A 20,085-nucleotide genomic window follows, 5' to 3' on the forward strand; every position below is an offset into this window, starting at 1 on the left:
TTAACTGAAGTCAGACGTTGAGTGCAGTTACCCGCGGGCACTGGGCTGTTTCTGGTGAATGAATGTGGACAGTGTTAGTGGGGAATAGATTTGTGTGGGATCATTCTGTGCTAAACGCTTTGCTGGGCTGTGGGTTTGCCTCAGTCCCAGTGAAGAAGTGCTGTTGAATCACAAACCCGCCAGAGATTTAAACCCTATGGTCAATCTGTGTGACGTCATTGTGGCTGGGGGAAAGATTCCTTCTAGTCTGTCTAGGACCACTTACACTGAGACACAACATCCAGGGACCACTTACACTGAGACACAAAATCCAGGGACCACTTACACTGAGACACCAAATCCAGGGACCACTTACACTGAGACACCAAATCGAGGACCACTTAACTGAGACACCAAATCGAGGACCACTTACACTGAGACACCAAATCGAGGACCACTTACACTGAGACACCAAATCGAGGACCACTTAACTGAGACACCAAATCGAGGACCACTTAACTGAGACACTAAATCCAGGGACCACTTACACAGACACCAAATCCAGGGACCACTTACACTGAGACACCAAATCCAGGGACCACTTACACTGAGACACCAAATCCAGGACCACTTACAGTGAGACACCAAATCCAGGGACCACTTACACTGAGACACCAAATCCAGGGACCACTTACACAGAGACACCAAATCCAGGGACCACTTACACAGACTACAAAATGGGAATGGGAGAGCCTCAGTATGGGGAATGGTTGTGGTTGTGAATCCAGCTGTAGTGAGGGCGGAAGGTGGGTAATGGACGAAGTTGTGACGGTGGAATTAGACGGGGACTGGTGGGGCCTGGTGACAGGTTATTGTCAGAAGCCCTTTTCAGACAGGCCAATAATTGGATGTAACCAGCGCAACATCTGGATCTGACTGTTCTTGTCCCAAAATCCCGAAGTCTAATGTCCCTGATGTTTTTTTCTGTCGGAAATGTTGAGATGTGAAAGAATTGGAGGAAAGTGGACTCGGTCAGAAAGAAGGTTCCTGGAATGAACAATTCATGAGGCTGTTTTGTGACTTGTCTGCGTGAGGTTTAAAAAAAATAAAATTAAAATCGACGCGTCTAGTAACACGGTGTTGTCAATTGTAGTTTCTAACCTTAATCACTAACTCGTAAACCGAACATCGTATTGACTATCCACAAATAGCCCCAACCACTAACCCTAAACCTACACCCAAACCCCAGCCTGAACCAAAGTTTATTGACATGGGTCAATGGAGGATCTAATGAACTGATAAAGGAAGTATTTGAAACAATGATCTTGATTAAAGAAATAGTGCAAGGTATGTTAGCAACAAGAGATTCAATCAACGAGATCAGCAATGAGAGTTACAAAGATCAGAACATTTCAAAGGGTCTCACATGCAATATGTGTGGAGGAGTTTAAAAAAAAATCAGATCCAAAAAGGGTTAAATGGTACAGAAAATAACAGATTTAAAATCTTATGCAAGATAGGTCTATAAAGGATGGGTCAACAGAACTTCAGAGAAGTGTAAAGTGAGACACTACATCACACCCACAACAAGCTTGGGATTTGATGTGGTAGAATGAGAACTAGATGAGAACTGAAATAATCTAGAGTAAGAAAAGGCCCAAAAATGGAACAGTGGGTAACAGAACATCAATTAGTCTCTTATCATGGAGAAATCAAATATTCAACACACTGTGTTTGAAAAAAAGCTGATTTATTTAATATTTATCCAGAATATTAAACTCAAGCCCAGTTATAGGGGTTATTAATATCAGCAGAAATAAAGCATGATTTCCATAGTGAACATGATTCAGTCCAGGATGTGGTTAACAGCAGCAAAAACAGCAGAATCCAAAATGCTGCAGTTAGTTGTGAACTCGCTGGTGTCTCAGCAGAGAGCATGTTTGAGTGAATCCCTTCCCACACTCAGTGCAGGTGAACAGTCTCCTCCGCGTGAATTCGCTGGTGTCTGAACAGAGAGCATGACTGAGTGAATCCTTTCCCACACTCTGCAGGTGAATGGTCTCTTCAGTGTGAGTACGTGGTGCGTCAGCTGATCCTTTGTGCTTTTAAAGCTCTTCTCACAGTCAGAACATTGAAATGAAGTCTCAACAGTGTGAATAAGTTGGTGTGTCAGAAGATGGGATGATTGAAGTCATCCCTTCCCACACTCAATGCATGTGATCGGTCTCTCCCCCATGTGAACTCGCTTGTGCGTCTGGAGCTTGGATAACAGAGTGAATCCCTTCCTGCACATGGACCAAGTGAGTGGCCTCTCCCCAGTGTGAATACGTCACTGAATATCCAGCTGGGATGGGTAATTAAATCCCTTTCCACATTCCCACGGTTTCCCTGTGGTACGGGAGTCCTTGTCTCCAGATTGGATGATCAGTTGAAGCCTCATTTTTGTCAGGCTGCGTAACTGGTTAAAGCTCTTTCCACAGTCAGTGCATTGGAACAATCTCACTCGGTGCTTTTCCAGTCACACTGATGTTTGAAATTTTTTGCCATGGACAGAACAGGCAAACATTTCTCCTTCCACATTCAAAGACCGATAATGTTCAGGTCCTGCTCAATGGAGTGACTGTCAGATCTTGACGTGATGTTTGGTTTGATTGTAGCTAATACCATGTTTAGTTAATTAGTAGGTTTGAGACTGTCAGCAACATTAATACCTTATTAAGAAATATAAGATGAACAGATTCTCTGTCCTCTTCCATATCTTATATTGATCCATCAATCAGAGTAAACATGCAAGTCCCGCATGTCCACAGTAACTGACACGAGGTCAGCCCACTGGATGGAACCTCGGGCGCCCTGAGCTTGATCTCTGGTGTCTCCAGTCCTGACTGCTCCCTTACATCAGTCTCCCCTCACTTTTATACCCTGCAATGATCCATCTCTGGCACCGGACTCTTCTGTGTCTTCTCTGCTGGGTTTTGGCAGGAAGCTGGGAAAGGACAGCTGGAACTTCTCTAATCTGTGATTTGCAAGGACATTTCCCTGGTTCCCAGCAGTTACTTTTCTTCAGTAATTTTCTCATTAACCCTAAACTACTCTGCCTGCTGTTAGTTGTTATTTCTTATAGTTTCACAATTATAGATCTACACATCACACATTCTAATCTAACCTATTCTATTCCTCACTCTGGCTTAAGCTTATATTGTGGTTACTAACAGACAGACCTGTTCTTTCCCCTGATCTGATTACAGATTCCAACAAATGGGTTCAGTAAATGGAATGTCTTATCAGTGTTGCCATGGTGACCTGTCTTCAGTGAGTCGATTGTTTGAGTTTCTAACTTAGACTAAACTTCTCTTTCCTATAATACATATTTAAGTCAATGTATTTTAGCCATTTTATGTTGATAAAGTGGTTAAAAAAGCACATGATCCTAGGTTTTATACATAAGGGTGTAGTGTATAAATGGGCAGAGGATATGTAAACCTGAACAAATCATTGGTTAGGCTGCAGTTGGAATATTGTGTTAGCTTTTGGACATCTTATACCAGAGGGATGACGAGGCCATGGAGAGGATGCCGAGAGATTCACTGAGATGTTACCAGGGAAGAGAGGCTTTAGTTATCGGGAGAGATTGGAGAAACTGGGATCTTTTCATTAGAACAAAGGTTACTCTCATGTACAAAGCCCAGCTCCCCATACCTTCCCAGAGTGCCTCTCCTAGCCTTGGTATCCAGGAAAGGTATTGGTAACAAGTCCCTGATAACTAAATAACTTAATTTGTGATCTGAGGGAGGTGTTCAAGATGTAATCAGGTAAATGAGGAAAAACTATTTCCACCAGTCGGTGAGTCAGTAACTCGAGGGCATCAAATTCAAATCATCACCAAAAGGCTCAGACCCAGGGAGGAACTATCGAGCACACTGTACAACAATGTTCGGGACACTCACTGTTCCTCCGGATCTGTGTCCGGGGGAGGAACTGATGGGTTTCTCTTATCTTTGGGTTAAATGATGTTCTCATCGAGGTGGTGGATATCAGCATTGGAGATTGGGGTATTCTAAGCACCTAGTGTCTGCCTGAGGCACTCTCCAGTCAGGTACAGCATGGGGTAGATACAGATTAAAGCTCCCTTTACACTGTCTCATCAAACACTCCCAGGGCAGGTACAGCACGAGTTAGATACATAGTAAAGCTCCCTTCACACTGTCTCATCAAACACTCCCAGGGCAGGTACAGCAAGAGTTAGATACAGAGTAAAGCTCCCTCAACACTGTCCCATCAAATACTCCCAGGGCAGGTATAGCATGGGTTAGATACAGAGTAAAGCTCCCTCCACACTGTCTCATCAAGCACTCCCAGGGCGGGTACAGCACGGGTTAGATACAGATAAAGTTCCCTCTATACTGTCCCATCAAACACTCCCAGGGCAGGTATAGCATGGGTTAGATACAGAGTAAAGCTCCCTCCACACTGTCTCATCAAACACTCCCATGGCAGGTACAGCACGGGTTAGATACAGAGTAAAGATCCCTCCACACTGTCCCATCAAACACTCCCAGGGCAGGTATAGCATGGGTTAGATACAGAGTAAAGCTCCCTCCACACTGTCTCATCAAACACTCCCAGGGCAGGTACAGGGGGTTAAATACAGAGTAAAGATCCCTCCACACTGTCCCATCAAACACTCCCAGGGCAGGTACCTGGATGTCTTACCGATACCTTCCCTGGATACCAAGGCTAGGAGTGACAATCTGAAAGATATAGAAATCTAGGGTTTGTCCATGAGAGTAACCGAAGGAATGCGAACTGAAATAATCGTGAGTAATGATCGGGTGTCAGTTGTGGCTCAGTGGTAGCACTCTCATCTCTGAGTCAGTAGGTTGTGGGTTCAAGTCCACCTGTAGATACTTGAGCACAAAATCTAGGCTGACATTCCAATGCAGTACTGAGGGATTGCTGCACTGTCAGTGTTGCCATCTTTTAGATGAATCGCTCAATTGAGGCTCCATCATCCCTCAACCAATATCACTAAAACAGATTATCTGGCCAGTATCACATCGCTGTTCGTGGCAGCTTGCTGTGTGCAAATTGTCTGCCGCACTTCCTACATTGCAATGGTGAACGCACTTCAAATGTACTTTGATGTTCTTGTATCCTATTGGCTGTAAAGCACGAGGTCCTGAGGTCATGTGAGGTGCTACATAAGGACAAGTCTTTATTGAACAAAGGAGATAAGGCCCAAAAATGGAACAGTCGGTAACAGGATATCGATTAGTCTCCTCTTATCTTGGAGACATCAAGGAATCAGCACAATGTGTGCTTGAACCAAAGCTGATTTATTTGTCAGATATCCATAAAATTAACCTCCAGCTCAGTTACAGGGAAAACAAAGCCCAACAATCAGAATGAACATGGTTCAGTCCTGGATGTGATTAACAGCTGCAGTAAGAGCAGAATCCAACCCCTGCAGTCACTTGTGAACTCGCTGGTGTCTCAGTAGGTGGGACGATCGAGCGAATCCCTTCCCACACATGGAGCAGGTGAATGGCCTCTCTCCAGTGTGAGTGCGTTTGTGTCTCATCAGATCATTTCTGCTTTTAAATCTCTTCTCACAGTCAGAACATTTAAACGGTCTCTCATTGGTGTGAACAACTTGGTGTGCAGTGAGGCTGGCTGCCACAGAGAATCCCTTCCCACACACAGAGCAGGTGAACGGCCTCTCCCCAGTGTGAGTGCGTTGGTGGGTCAGTAGGTTGGATGAACTAGTAAATCCCTTCCCACACATGGAGCAGGTGAACGGCCTCTCCCCAGTGTGAATGCGTTGGTGCACCATCAGATAATTTCTGCTTTTAAAGCTCTTCTCACAGACAGAACATTTAAACGGTCTCCTATTGGTGTGAACAAGTTGGTGTGCAGTGAAGTGGGATGACTGAGTGAATCCCTTCCCACACTCAGAGCAGGTAAACGGCCTCTCGACAGTGTGAACTCGCTGGTGAGCCAGAAGGTGGGGTGAATTAGTGAATCCCTTTCCACACACGGAGCCGGTGAATGGCCTCTCGACAGTGTGAGTGCGCTGGTGTCTCAGGTGGTGAGATGATTTCATGAATCCTTTCCCACACACAGAGCAGACGAACGGTCTCTCTCTGGCGTGATCTCGCTGGTGATCAGTGAGGTGAGATGAACAAGTGAATCCCTTCCCACACATGGAGCAGGTGAACGGCCTCTCCCCAGTGTGAACCCGCTGGTGTACAGTGAGGTTGGATGAGTGAGTAAATCCTTTCCCACACATGGAGCAGGTGAACGGCCTCTCCCCAGTGTGACTGCGTCGATGAATTTCCAGTTGAGATGGGTAATGGAATTCCTTTCCACAATCCCCACATTTCCACAGTTTCTCCGTGGTGCGGATGACCTTGTGTCTCTCCAGGTTGGATGATCAGTTGAAGCCTTTCACACACAGAACACGTGTACGGTTTCTTCCCGCTATGAATGGTGTGATATTTTTTCAGGCTGTGTAACTAGTTAAAGCTCTACAGTCAGTGCACTGGAACACTCTCACTCGGTTGTGTGTGTCTCGGTGCTTTTCCAGTCACACTGATGTTTGAAATCTTTTCCCACAGACAGAACAGACAAACATTTCTCCTTCCACATTCAAAGGATGATGATATTCAGGTTGTGGTGAATCGAGTGACTGTTACATCTTGATGTGATGCTTGGTTCGAGTTTCCCATCTGCAAACCCTCCCCTTCTAATACCCTGTAAAAGGAGTTTCCAAAATCATCACTAAGGACAGGATAGAAATTCAGATCGGACAATTCTAGTTTCTATGGTACACACATTCCTCTCTGGTTTCCCCACAGCTGTAAATCACCGTCACACACACTCTCCCTACTCCCTGTGCTAAAATTCAAACCCATTATACCACCTCCAACATTTTTTCCTTCTCACTGAAGATGCTGACTCTGGCTGGGTTCAGTTCTACACTCACTGGTTCCCCTCCATCGCCCTCTCCTCCCTTGAAAGTGCTGACTCTGGCTGGGTTCAGTTCTACACTCACTGGTTCCCCTCCCTCTCCTCCCCTGAAGGTGCTGACTCTGGCTGGGTTCAGTTCTACACTCACTGGTTCCCCTCCCTCTCCTCCCCTGAAGGTGCTGACTCTGGCTGGGTTCAGTTCTACACTCACTGGTTCCCCTCCCTCTCCTCCCCTGAAGGTGCTGACTCTGGCTGGGTTCAGTTCTACACTCACTGGTTCCCCTCCCTCTCCTCCCCTGAAGGTGCTGACTCTGGCTGGGTTCAGTTCTACACTCACTGGTTCCCCTCCCCTGAAGGTGCTGACTGTGGCTGGGCTCAGTTCTACACTCACTGATTCCCCTCCCTCTCCTCCCCTGAAGGCGCTGACTCTGGCTGGGTTCAGTTTTACACTCACCAGTTTCTCTCAAATATGTGACCCATGTGCCCAATCTCTACGCGTGAACCTCGACAGTGAGTGTCGACGGGCTATTCCACTGTCCTCACCCGAGGCCTCACACGTGCATTTTCCAGCAGGGTAACTGGAGCCTACTCCCAATGACTCAGTGGGTAAAGGCACCGCCCAATGTGACTGAGTCCTAGGAACAGGAAGGACCCAGGTTTAATCCTGTCTGCATATCCTCCCCTTCCAAAAAGCTGTTTGCAAAAGTCATCACTGTAAGTAGGAACATAGGAACAGGAATAGGCCATTCAGCCCCTGGAGCATGTTCCACCATTCAATTCGATCGTGGCTGATCAGTATTTTAACTCCGTCTACCTGCCTTGGTTCCATCGCCCTTAATACCCTTGCCTAAGAAGAATTCATCAATCTCAGTTTTGGAATTTTCAACTGGCCCCCAGCCTCAATTTTAGGGGAACAGAGTTCCGGATTTCCACTACCCTTTAAGAACATAAGAAATAAGGGAAAGAGTAGGCAATATGGCCCCTCGAGCCAACTCTATCAGTCAATAAGATCAAGGCCGACCTTCGACCTCAACTCTACTTTCCCGCACTATTCCCAGATCCCTTGATTCCTTTAAAATCATAGAACCTTACAGCATGGAACGAGGCCATTTCGGCCCATCGTGTTTGTGCTGGCCAACAAGAGGCTATCCAGCCTAATCCCACTTTCCAGCTCTAGGTCTGCAGGTTACGGCACTTCAAGTGCACATCCAAGTACTTTTTAAATGTGGTGAGGGTTTCTGCCTCTACCATTCTTTCAGGCAGTGAGTTCCAGACCCCCACAACCCTCTGCGGGAAGAAATTTACCCTCAAATCCCCTCTAAACCTTCTAGCAATTACGTTAAATTTATGCCCCCTGGATGTTGACCACTGCCAAGGGAAATAGGCCCTTTTAATGCACTATATCGAGTCCCCTCATAATTTTATACATCTCAATGAGGTCTCCCCTCAGCATCCTCTGTTCCAAGGAAAACAAATCCAGCCTATCCAATCTGTCCTCATAGCTAAGATTCTCCACTCCCAGCAACATCCTCGTAAATCTCCTCTGTACCCTCTCCAGTGCAATCACATCCTTCCTGTAATGTGGTGACCAGAACTGCACGCAGTACTCCAACTGTGGCCTAACTAGTGTTTTATACAGTTCAAGCATAACCCCGTTCTTGTACTCTGTGCCTCGGCTAATAAAGGCAAGCATTCCGTATGCCTTCTTAACTGCCTTATCTACCTGGCCTGCTACTTTCAGGGATCTGTGGACATGCACTCCCAGGTCTCTTTGTTCCTCTACACTTCTCAGTGTCCTACCATTTAATGCGTATTCCCTTTCCTTGCTAGCCCTCCCCAAATGTATTACCTCACACTTCTCTGGATTAAATTCCATTTGCCACTGTTCTGCCCACCTGACCAGTTGATTGATATCTTCCTGCAGTCTGCAGCTTTCTTCTTCATTATCAGCCACACGGCCGATTTTAGTATCATCTGCAAACTTCTTAATCATATCCCCTATATTCAAGTCTAGATCATTGATGTATACCACAAAAAGGAAGGGATCTAGTGCTGAGCCCTGGGAGTCCCACATGAAACATCCTTCCAGTCACAAAAACTCCCATCAACCATTACCCTTTGCTTCCTGCCTCTGAGCCAATTTGGATCCAACTTGCCACTTTTCCCTGAATCCCATGGGCTTTTACTTTCATGACTAGTCTGCCATGTGGGACCTTATCAAAGTGTCAAAATGTCTATTGATCTCAGCCCTGTTAATACTCAAAGACTGAGCATCCACAGCCCTCTGGGATAGAGAATTCCAAAGATTCACAGTGAAGAAATTCCTCCTCATCTCAATCTTAAATGACCGACTCCTTATCCTGAGACTATGACCCCCTAGTTCGAGACTCTTCAGTCAGGAGAAACATTTGTGTGAGGAAGTGCTTCATGGCATCACCCTTAATCGGCCTAGCTCTAATTTTAAGGTTCTGTCCCTTTCACCAGAGGAAATCGTTTCTCTAGCTACCCTGTTAACTGAACTAAAAAGGAAATAGATGACTTTTAAACACCTGGTCCACATGGCACTGAAGTGTCTGAAACTCATGATAGGAACTCCAGGAAAACAAAATACTGACAAATGTTAAACTGTTTTGTTCACAAAAGAAATCTCAATTTAACTATTAAAAGATAAATTGTTTAACAGGGGTTCACACTGACTCACCTGTCAGGCCGCCCCTCGAGCACCACGATTAGTTGCAGAATACACCGCTCCCTGAGCCCTCCGGCCTCTGAGCTCTCTTCCTGTTGGTTCCCAGGGCAATCAATCACCCCTCGCCAACATTACGCCGCCAGATGAAGTTGAGGGGCTCAGAGGAAGAAATAAAACGAGGCCGTGAATCTGAGTTAATAAATAAATTAGAGAAGCATGACTACATTTATAAATTTAACGATTTAAAGTCAAGTCAAATGAATTGTTACAATTAATATATTCCTTTTGCACCAAGTGGGAAACAAGTGATGTGTGGGCTGTGCAGAGTGTCTGTGCCCAGTTACACAGTGTGTCCCTGTCTCATCGCTCCAAATACACATGTTTCAGCTCACATCCAACTGACTGGATAAACCTCGCCCGTCTAAACTCCATCACAGAAATACCAGCATTTGATGTTTAGTTATACTAAACCTTTATAAAACACTGGTTAGGCCTCAGCTGGCACATTGTGTTCGATTGTGGGCACCACACTTTCAGAAGGATGTATACACTTTAGAGAGGGTGCAGAAGAGATTTACTAGAATGGTACCAAGGATGAGGGACCTCAGTTATGTGGCAATACTGGAGAAGCTGCAGTTATTCTCCTCGGAGCAGAAAAGTTTAAGAGGAGATTTCATTAAAGTGTTCAAAATCATGAACAATTTTAACAAGGAGAAACTTTTCCAGTGGCAGAAGGGTTGGTAACCTGAGGAGACAGAATAAGGTGATTGGCAAAAGAAGCAGAGGCGACATGAGGAAACATTTTATAAGCAGCGAGTTGTTGCAATCTGGAATGCACTGCCTGAAAGGGTGGTGGACGCAGATTCAATAGTAACTTTCAAAAGTGAATTGGATAAATACTAAAGGGACAATATTTGCAGAGCTATTGGGAAAGATCAGGGGAGTGGAACTAACTGGATAGATCTGCCATAGAGGTAACTGGGAGGGTCGATGGGGGTAGTGCATTTGATGGAGTGTATATGTATTTTAACAAGGCTTTTGATGAGGTCCCACATGCCAGACTGGTCACCAAAATAAAAGCCCATGGGATCCAAGGCAAAGTTGGATCCAAAATTGGCTCAGAGGTAGAAAGCAAAGGGTAATGGGCTGCAGGAAGATATCAATGGACTGGTCAGGTGGGCAGAACAGTTACAAATGGAACTTAATCCGGAGAAGTGTGAGGTAGTGCATTTGGGGTGGGCTAACAAGACAAGGGAATTCACATTAATGGTAGGACATTGAGAAGTGTAGAGGAACAGAGGGACTTTGGAGTGCATGTCCACAGATCCCTGATGGTAGCAGCACAGGTGGATAAGCTGGTTAAGAAGGCATTTGCGATACTTGCCTTTATTAGCCTAGGCACAGAATGTAAGAGCAGGGAGGTTATGCTTGAACTGTATAAAATACTATTTAGGCTACAGCAAGAGTACTGCGTGCAGTTCAAGTCACCACATTACAGGAAAGATGTGATTGCACCAGAGAGGGTAAAAACATTTACGAGGATGTTGCCTGGACTGGAGAATTTTAGCTATGAGGAAAGATTGGATAGGCTGGGGTTGTTTTCTTTGGAACACAGGATGTAGAGGTGGAACCTCATTGAGGTGTATAAAATTATGAGGGGTATAAAATTATGAGGGGTATAAAATTATGAGGGGTCTGGATGGAGTGGATAGCAAGGACCTTTTTCCCTTAGCAGAGGATTCAGCCATGGCTCAGTGGGTAGCACTCTCACCTCTGAGTCAGAAGGTTGAGATTTCAAGTCCCGCTCCAGGGACTTGAGCACAAAAATCTAGGCTGACACTCCAGTGCAGTGCTGAGGGAGTGCCGCACTGTTGGAGATGCTATCTTTCTGATGAGACATTAAACCAAGGCACCGCCTGTTATCTCTGGTGGACATAAAATATCCCATGGCACTATTTTGAAGGTATCCCCGTTGTCCTGGCAATATTTATCCATCAATCAACATCACAAAAACAGTTTATCTGGTAATTATCACATTAACAACATAAGAACAAGATAAGAAATAGGAGCAGGAGTAGGCCATTTGGCCCCTTGAGCCTGCTCTACCATTTAATAAGATCAAGGCTTTTCTGATCATGGACTCAGCTCCACTTCCCTGCCAGCTCCCCATAACCCTTTATTCCCTTATCGCTCTAAAATCTGTCTATCTCCGCCTTAAATATATTCAATGACCCAGCTTCCACAGCTCTCTAGGGCAAAGAATTCCACAGATTTGCAACCCTCAGACAAGAATTCCCTCCTTATCTCAGTTTTAAATGGGTGGCCTCTTATTCTGAAATTGTGAGTGGAATTATCCTCACTGCATCCACCTTGTCAAGCCCCCTCATTCTCTTATAAGTTTCAATAAGATCACCTCTCATCCGTCTGAACTCCAATGAGTACAGGCCCAACCTACTCAACCTATCTTCATAAGTCAACCCCCTCAGCTCCAGAATCAAACTAGTGAACCTTCTCTGAACTGCCTCCATTGCAAGTATATCCTTGCTTCAATATGGAGACCAAAACTGTACGCAGTACTCCAGGTGTGGCCTTGTACAGATGTAGCAGGAATTATCTGGTGTACATTTATTGCAAGGGGAATACTATATTCCCCTTGCAATAAATGCCAACATTCCATTTGCCTTCCTGATTACTTGCTGTACCTGCATACTAACTTTTGTGTTTCATGCACAAGGATCCCTAGGTCTTTCTGTACTGCAGCACTTTGCAATTTTTCTCCATTTAAATTATAATTTGCTTTTCTATTTTTTCTGCCAAAATGGATAACCTCATTTCCCACATTATACTCCATCTGCCAAATTTTTGCCCACTCACTTAGCCTGTCCATATCCCTTTGCAGATTTTATGTGTACTCCTCACAACTTGCTTTCCCACCCATTTTTATATCATCATCAGCAAACTTGGCTACATTGCACTCGGTCTCTTCATCCAAGTCATTAATATAGATTGTAAATAGTTGAGTGTGGGATTAATCATGCTTTAATCGGTATTTGCCACTTAAGGTAAGTGTTGACTTCGTTCAATGTCTGTCAGCTTCTGGTATAGTTTGTGAAGGTGGGCTCATTCTGTATCTCTCAGTCTCCGGTACAGTTTATGGAAGTGGTATTGATTCTGTAACTCTCAGTCTCTGATACAGTGTATGAGTCTGGGATTCATTCTGTATCTCTCAGTCTCTGGTACAGGGCGTGAGTCTGGGATTCATTCTGTATCTCTCAGTCTCTGGTACAGTGAGTGAGTCTGGGATTCATTCTGTATCTCTCAGTCTCTGGTACAGTGAGTGTGGGATTCACTCTGTATCTCTCAGTCTCTGGTACTGTTAGTGATTGCGGGATACATTCTATATCTTTCAGTCTGAACCTTATGATGTGGATTTATTCTATACCTTTCAGATACTATTTGTCTATTCTCTCTGATAGTTAATTTGTCACTATGGCTGCACTATTGTGAGATTAACATTGTGCCTTTCCAGCTGATAATGGGTGTGTATTTTGACTGGGATTGATGTATCTACCTGTGAACAGTACTGAGTTATGGTGAAATGTTAACAACTTCTGTTTGATTGCTGGATTGAAAATGTATATCTGGAAATTGGGATCATTGCGGGACTGACTACTTCTGCTGTCTATGAGTGTGGAATTGATATTAAGAACATAAGAAATAGGAGCAGGAGTAGGCCATGCGGCCCCTCGAGCCTGCTCCACCATTTAATACGATCATGGCTGATCCGATCATGGACTCAGGTCCACTTCCCTGCCCGTGCCCATAACCCCTTATTTCCTTATCGGTTAAGTAACTGTCCATCTCTGTCTTAAATGTATTCAATGACCCAGCTTCCACAGCTCTCTGAGGCAGCAAATTCCATAGAGTTATAACCCTCAGAGAAGAAATTTCTCCTCATCTCAGTTTTAAATGGGTGGCCCCTTATTCTAAGATTATGCCCCCTAGTTCTAGTCTCCCCTATCAGTGGAACCATCTTCTCTGCCCCCTCATAATCTTAGATGTTTCGATAAGATCACCTAAATTCCAATGAGTAGAGGCAAACCTACTCAACTATCCTCATAAGTCAATGCCCTCATCTCTGGAATCAACCTAGTGAACTTTCTCTGAACTGCCTCCAAAGCAAGTATATCCTTTCTTAGATATGGAAACCAAAATTGTACACAGTATTCCAGGTATCGCCTCACCACTACCCTGTATAACTGTAGCAAAACTTCACTGCATTTATACTCCATCCCCTTTGCAATAAAGGCCAAGATCCCATTGGCCTTCCTGATCACTTGCTGTACCTACATACTAACCTTGTGTTTCATGCACCAGATCCTGCTGTACTGCAGCACTTTGCAATTGTTCCCCATTTAAATAATAACTTGCTGTTTGATTTTTTTTTGCTAAAGTGCATAACTTCACACTTTCCAACATTATACTCCATCTGCCCAATTTTTGCCCACTCACATAGCCTGTCTATGTCCTCCTCATGCATTGCTTTTCCTCCCATCTTTGTATCATCATCAAACTTGGCTACGTTATATCCAGTCCCTTCTTCCAAGTCGTTAATATAGATTGTAAAAAGTTGGGGTCCCAGCACTGATCCCTGCGGCACCCCACTAGTTACGGGTTGCCAACCAGAGAATGACCACTTATCCCAACTCTCACTTTTCTGTTAGTTAGCCAATCCTCTATCCATGCTAATATATTTCCCCCAATCCCATGAACTTTTATCTTGTGCAGTAACCTTTTATGTGGCATCTTGTCAAGTGCCTTCTGGAAGTCCAAATACACCACATCCACTGGTTTCACTTTATCCACCCTGTTCGTTGCATCCTCAAAGAACTCCAACAAATGTTTCAAACATGACTTCCCCTTCATAAATCCATGCTGACTCTGCCTGACTGAATTATGCTTTTCCAAATGTCCTGGTACTGCTTTAATAATGGACTCCAACATTTTCCCAACCACAGATGTTAGGCTAACTGGTCTACAGTTTCCTGCTTTTTGTCTGCCTCCTTTTTCAAAAAGAGGTGTTACATTTTCAGTTTTCCAATCTGCTGGGACCTCCCCAGAATCCAGGGAATTTTGGTAAATTACAACCAATGAATACACTATCCCTGCCACTACTTCTCTCAAGACCCTAGGATGCAAGCCATCAGGTCTAGGGCATTTACCACCTCATTAGTGATTGTGATATGGCCCCCACCCCCCATAACCCCTTGACTATCCACTGGTGGGATATTTTTTGTCTCCTCTACCATAAAGACTGATACAAAATATTTGGTCAGAGTTTCTGCCATCTCCATGTACCCCATCACCAATTCCCTGGTTTCATCCTCTGAGTAATACCGTACCTACTGTGTGTACAAGGAGCCAGTTGCACTGTTCCTTATGTCTCAGGTGGCAGAAACTTCACATTTGTTCCTGTACCTTCAATTCCTTACCTGTAGGAAGAAATGGTATCTCTGATCATTCAAGAACAGGAGAAGTAGAAAATACTAAAGTGATGAATGTAATTGTTCAATTAATATTCGTTCTGAACATTCACAAAGAAAAGCCAGCGATACAAACAATGTCAGTGTCTGACTCCACTGCAGTACTCAGCTTCTGCACACCAAGTGTGTTGGGCAGATTTACAGCAATTTACTGACATCCAGACACAACCCAACCCCTGCCCTGCTTCAGGAATGGGACGACCCGATGGGGCACGGACTTTTACATAGCTCAGATTGCTGCTCCCCTCTCCCAGGGCACTAACCGTTCAACCAGAAACAAAGAGCCGCTGTTTAAAACGTGTCTTTCACATTTCTCACCCGGTGCCTGTAATAGATGCTCCTTGTGTTAATCCTCAGTGTCCGGCTCTGCTTCCACTGCTCACTGTCCAATGACAACAAACACGGTGAGACTGGAACTAAAGCAGGAACGTTCACTACTGGTTTACAGGGAGAAAGCAGCAATGATTGTCAACAGCAGATCCTTCCCATTCTGTCTCCCTTACCCGGGACACACGCTGTCCACACACAGCCCGAGAATGGCCTCTCCCTTCCCCCACTCACTCCACGCACTGAGACCAGTTCTTGCTCCACTCCGCCTGTTACACACAGACCCCGACTCCGCCTGAACTTCCCCCGGACTCAGTGCTGATCTCTGAGCCCATCTGCGGACACGCTCCCAAAGCGAGGTGCTGCTGTAAGGAGGCTGCTGCTCGCTGCCTTACCCCGGGGCCGCGGTGTCTCCATTCCCGGCTGTTTAAACCATCTTTCTCCGCTCACTGAGTGAATGGCGCTCACAGGCAGGGCTGGGGGAGGGGAGGGCGCATGCGCTCTTCTGCTCACTGGAAATCGACACGGGGGCGGGGCTTAACCGCGCTTGCACAGCTCTCTGCAATAATTCAGCCTTTAAAAATCAAAGTGAACTTTTCCCGATTTACTTTTATCAGAATCTGAGCAAAGGAACTGGGCCTGGGGGGGGCAAGGACAGAGAATGTTTAAAGCTGGGGGCCTTGCCCCTTTGAGATGCTCAATTTGGGATCATTCCGTGCAGGGTGTTTTTCTCTTCGTGAGCCCGTCCTCACAAAATAATCCTGCAGAAACATCGGAGGGACGGGGGAGTAGGAGTGTTTGCTGGAACTGTGCAGGAGTTAATATCTGACAGAAACTGTCCCAGTTTAATTTAATCAGAGTGAAACATTCGGTCACTGAGAGTAATAACGAACGGCCCTGAGCTGCAAGATTACAGAGAGTACAACAGGCGAACGAGGGTTAAATGTGGGACCTTGTTTCTCTCACTCTCTGACACTGTCCCGCAGTGTGGATTAGTAATGTGTCTGTCTGTGGTACAATATCAGTGAGAGAGGGGACTGCATCTTCTGTCTCTCCAGTTGGATCTTTCAGGATAAAACCGGAGCTCACAGGTCAGTCTGGAACTGATACTGTGCATGTTTCTGTGTCTCACCGCCCTGCCTCGCGCTCCCCTGTCTCTCACTCAGTCCTCTGCCCCACCCCCCGCTCTCCCCACTCCCCCCTCTCCCCATCTCTCTGTGTGTTGCTATCCCCCTTTCTCTTGTACTGCTTGGAAAGGCGGTATACTGTTATTTAGCGTGATGTGGGAACACTATTGGAAGTACAACCCTGATACTGTCTCTATTCTCTCCCTGGTGCTATACATGACAGTGTGGCACTGTTACTGAGTGTAAGACGGGGATACCAATACAAAGTGTAAGACTGATACTGTGCCTGTCTCTCTTTATCTTTCGCTGATACGGTACATGAATGCGTGATACAAGTATTGAGCGTATATGGAGACACAGTTCGCGTATTTAGAGTGTCTATATCTGTCGTTCTCTCAGATAGCAATCTCTGGGTGATAAGGATGGGATGGATAGGGCACCAGTTACTGTTAAATGTCTCTCAGTTTAGGAGAGAGAGTGGGGCAGTGAGCACATAATATATATTTTCAGAAAAATCAAACATATTTCTGCATGCGAACACTATAACAACTTAAAGCAGATATGAGTTTAGCCAGCCTCTGTGGTGATTGTTCCCCAGATTCAGGGGCAGGAACCAAACACTGTAAGGAATGCAAGCCTCAGAGTGTTTAACATTTACTGAGCTGGGAAACTACAACTAACCCCGAGAATCGGCAGCACAAGCCCAGCGGAGAGGAAACCCTGTGCTGGGAGCTGTAAATCTGGGACAGTTTGTGTTACGAATGTGCAGATGTGAACATTGTGTGAGTGATAGTGTGTGTCTACTGTATATGGTCCACGTCTCTGAGCCACACAGGAGGGCGGGTATCACTACAGTCCTGCAGACCATGAGTTTGGTGGCAGATTTGAGGGCCTGATCTTTGAACACTCTTTCCCTCAGGCGGCTGAAGGCTGCACTGGCGCACTGCAGGCGGTGTTGAATCTTGTTGTCAATGTCTGCCCTTGCTGATAATAGGCTCCCAAGGTATGGAAAGCGGTCCACATTGTCCAGTGCTGGACCATTGATCTTGATGGAAATCGCTGGAGAAATGCCACCAATGTCTCCACAAGATCCTGCAAATCCCCTGGGAGGACAGATGCATCAGTGTTAGCGTCCTCGATCAGGCCAACATCCCCAGCATCGAAGCAATGACCACACTCGACCAGCTCCGCTGGGCAGGCTGTTAAGTCCTGACTCTAATGTACTGACTTGCACAAGACATATGCTGAAGTCAAGGTCACTCAATAACCTGCACCTTTAATTCACAGCTCTCCAGTGCTGCACTTGCCTGAGACCTCCCTTTATATACCTCAGTGGGACAGGTATGGAGTGTCTCCTTCAAGTGCACCCCTAGTGGTAAGGTATGCTTATTGTTACAGGTCATATCCAGTTACAGTCATGAATAGCATGGTAAGATACAGTTATATACAGTAATGTGAGATACATGACATCACCCTCCCCCAAGGTCTTATTGCCTTTATAGATTCAGTCTCTCAGGTGGTCTGCACTCTCGCGTGGAGCGTCTTAGTTGTGGTTCAGTTGTTTGCCTTGGTGCCTGTGTTCGTTAGGTGTGATTGCTGGTATCTCGCCTGGGCTGTCTGTTTCATTCGGCGTGATTGCTGGTATCTCACCTGGGCTGTCTGTTCAGACTGTCCTTTCCTCAGGTTGTTCCACCTGTCTGTCCACTAGGTGTGGTGTGAGTTCCACATTGTAGTCTGCCTCTGGTTCTTCAGTGTTATCAGTGAATCTACTTTTTACTTGGTCAACATGCCTCTGGCAGGTTTGGCCATTGTCCATTTGTACAACCAGCAGCCTGTTTCCCTCTTTTTCTGTTACTGTCCCTGCAAGCCATTTGGGACCCCGGCCATAGTTTAGCACAAACACTTTGTCCCCTATCTCATTCCACCTCCCCCTCGAATTTCGGTCATGGTACTCAGTTAGCTTTTGATGCTCAGCCTCAACAATTTCATGCATGTCTGGGAGGACTAACGAGAGCCTGGTCTTTAAGGGTCATTTCATCAATAGTTGCACGAGGGGAACCCCAGTCAACGAATGCGGATGAGATCTGTATGCCAGCAGCAGTCACGACAGGTGGCTCTGCAGCATGGCACCTTGGATTCTGAGCATGCCTTATTTAATGATCTGCACTGCGCACTCCACCTAGCCATTGGAGGCTGGCTTGAAAGGTGCCATCTTAACGTGATTTATACCGTGGTCAACTATAAAATTGTGAAATTCTGTACTGGTGAAGCACAGACCATTATCACTGACCAATATGTCAGGAATGCCGTGCATTACAAACATGGTTCTAAGGCTCTCCACAATGGTGGAGTTGGTGCTCGAGTTTAAAATGGTGCACTCGATCCATTTTGAAAATGCATCAACGACTACAAGGAACATTTTGCCCATGAATGGGCCTGCATAGTCCACATGCACCCGTGACCACGGTTTGGTGGGCCAGGGGCTAAGGGGGGCCTCCTTGGGGGCATTACAGAGTTGGGCACAAATGGTGCACCAACGGACGCAGAGCTCCAAGTCTGCATCAATGCCAGGCCACCAGACATGAGATCTGGCTATGGCCTTCATAAGGACGATCCCCGGGTGTTCACGATGGAGCTCCTGGACAAATGCCTCCCTGCCTCGTAAGGGCATAACTACTCAGCTGCCCCACATCAGGCAGTCTGCCTGTAGTGAGAGTTCATGCATGCGCCTATGGAAGGGTTTGACCTCCTCAGGGCAGGCATCGTGAGCCTCTGCCCAGTCACCAATTAAAGCGCATCTTTTAACTAGACATAACGTGGGGTCGCTGGTCGTCTAGGCTCTGATTTGACGAGCCATCATGGGCGAACCTGTGGATTCAAAGGCATTGATTGCCATGACCATCTCACAGTCCTGTGCGTCGGACCCTTCTATGGTCGCCAGGGGTAGCCTGCTAAGCGCGTCGGCACAGTTGTCTGTGCCTGGTCTGTGCCTTATTGTGTAGTCGTAAGCCGTCAGCATGAGTGCCCACCGCTGAATGCGCACCAAGGCGTTGGCGTTGATTGCCTTGTACTCAAATAGTAGGGACTTGAAGGGTTTGTGGTCGGTTTCTAATGCAAACTTGGCCCCGAAAAGGTATTGATGTATCTTTTTGACACCGTACATGCACGCGAGCACCTCCTTCTCAACCATACCATACCCGCGCTCCGCCCGCGAAAGTGACCTGGAGGCATAAGCAACGGGCTGCAAATTACCCGCATCATTGACATGCTGTAAAAATGTACCCGACCCCGTACGCTGATGCATCACAAGTAAGGACTAACTTTTTACCTGGGTCAAAAAAAGCTAAAACACTCTTGGAACATAGAAGGTTGTGTGCCTTATTGAAGGCACGTTCTTGGGTGTCCCCCCAAAACCAATCGCACCCCTTTCTGAGTAGCACATGGAGAGGCT

The 20,085-nt window shown here is 46.0% G+C and overlaps 2 protein-coding genes across 4 annotated transcripts in view; one reads left to right on the top strand and one right to left on the bottom strand.

The window, feature by feature from the left end:
• Positions 1–20,085, top strand: part of LOC139273731 (zinc finger protein 664-like) — a 316,000-nt gene that overhangs the window by 219,077 nt on the left and 76,838 nt on the right. The gene's annotated exons all lie outside the window — the stretch shown is intronic.
• Positions 1,711–15,962, bottom strand: LOC139273720 (zinc finger protein 436-like). Of its 3 annotated transcripts, none has more exons than XM_070890757.1 (4): positions 15,903–15,962; positions 15,044–15,129; positions 9,650–9,826; positions 1,711–6,732 (listed from the first exon to the last, which is right to left on the bottom strand). In XM_070890757.1, the coding sequence occupies exon 4, from the start codon at positions 6,266–6,268 to the stop codon at positions 5,450–5,452; it is 819 nt and encodes a 272-aa protein (XP_070746858.1). In that variant the 5' UTR covers positions 6,269–6,732; positions 9,650–9,826; positions 15,044–15,129; positions 15,903–15,962; the 3' UTR covers positions 1,711–5,449. The 3 variants fall into 3 exon arrangements, with proteins under 3 accessions (XP_070746858.1, XP_070746859.1, XP_070746857.1); XM_070890758.1 differs by having other exon boundaries at positions 9,650–9,794; positions 15,040–15,129; XM_070890756.1 differs by having other exon boundaries at positions 15,040–15,129.

Source organism: Pristiophorus japonicus, chromosome 9, assembly GCF_044704955.1.
Source record: "Pristiophorus japonicus isolate sPriJap1 chromosome 9, sPriJap1.hap1, whole genome shotgun sequence".
Taxonomy (NCBI): domain Eukaryota; kingdom Metazoa; phylum Chordata; class Chondrichthyes; family Pristiophoridae; genus Pristiophorus; species Pristiophorus japonicus.

Bases quoted from the DNA above. Each gene is read 5' to 3' on its own strand.
- LOC139273720 (XM_070890757.1), bottom strand. From the start codon at position 6,268: ATGTGTGGGAAAGGATTTACTCACTCATCCAACCTCACTGTACACCAG.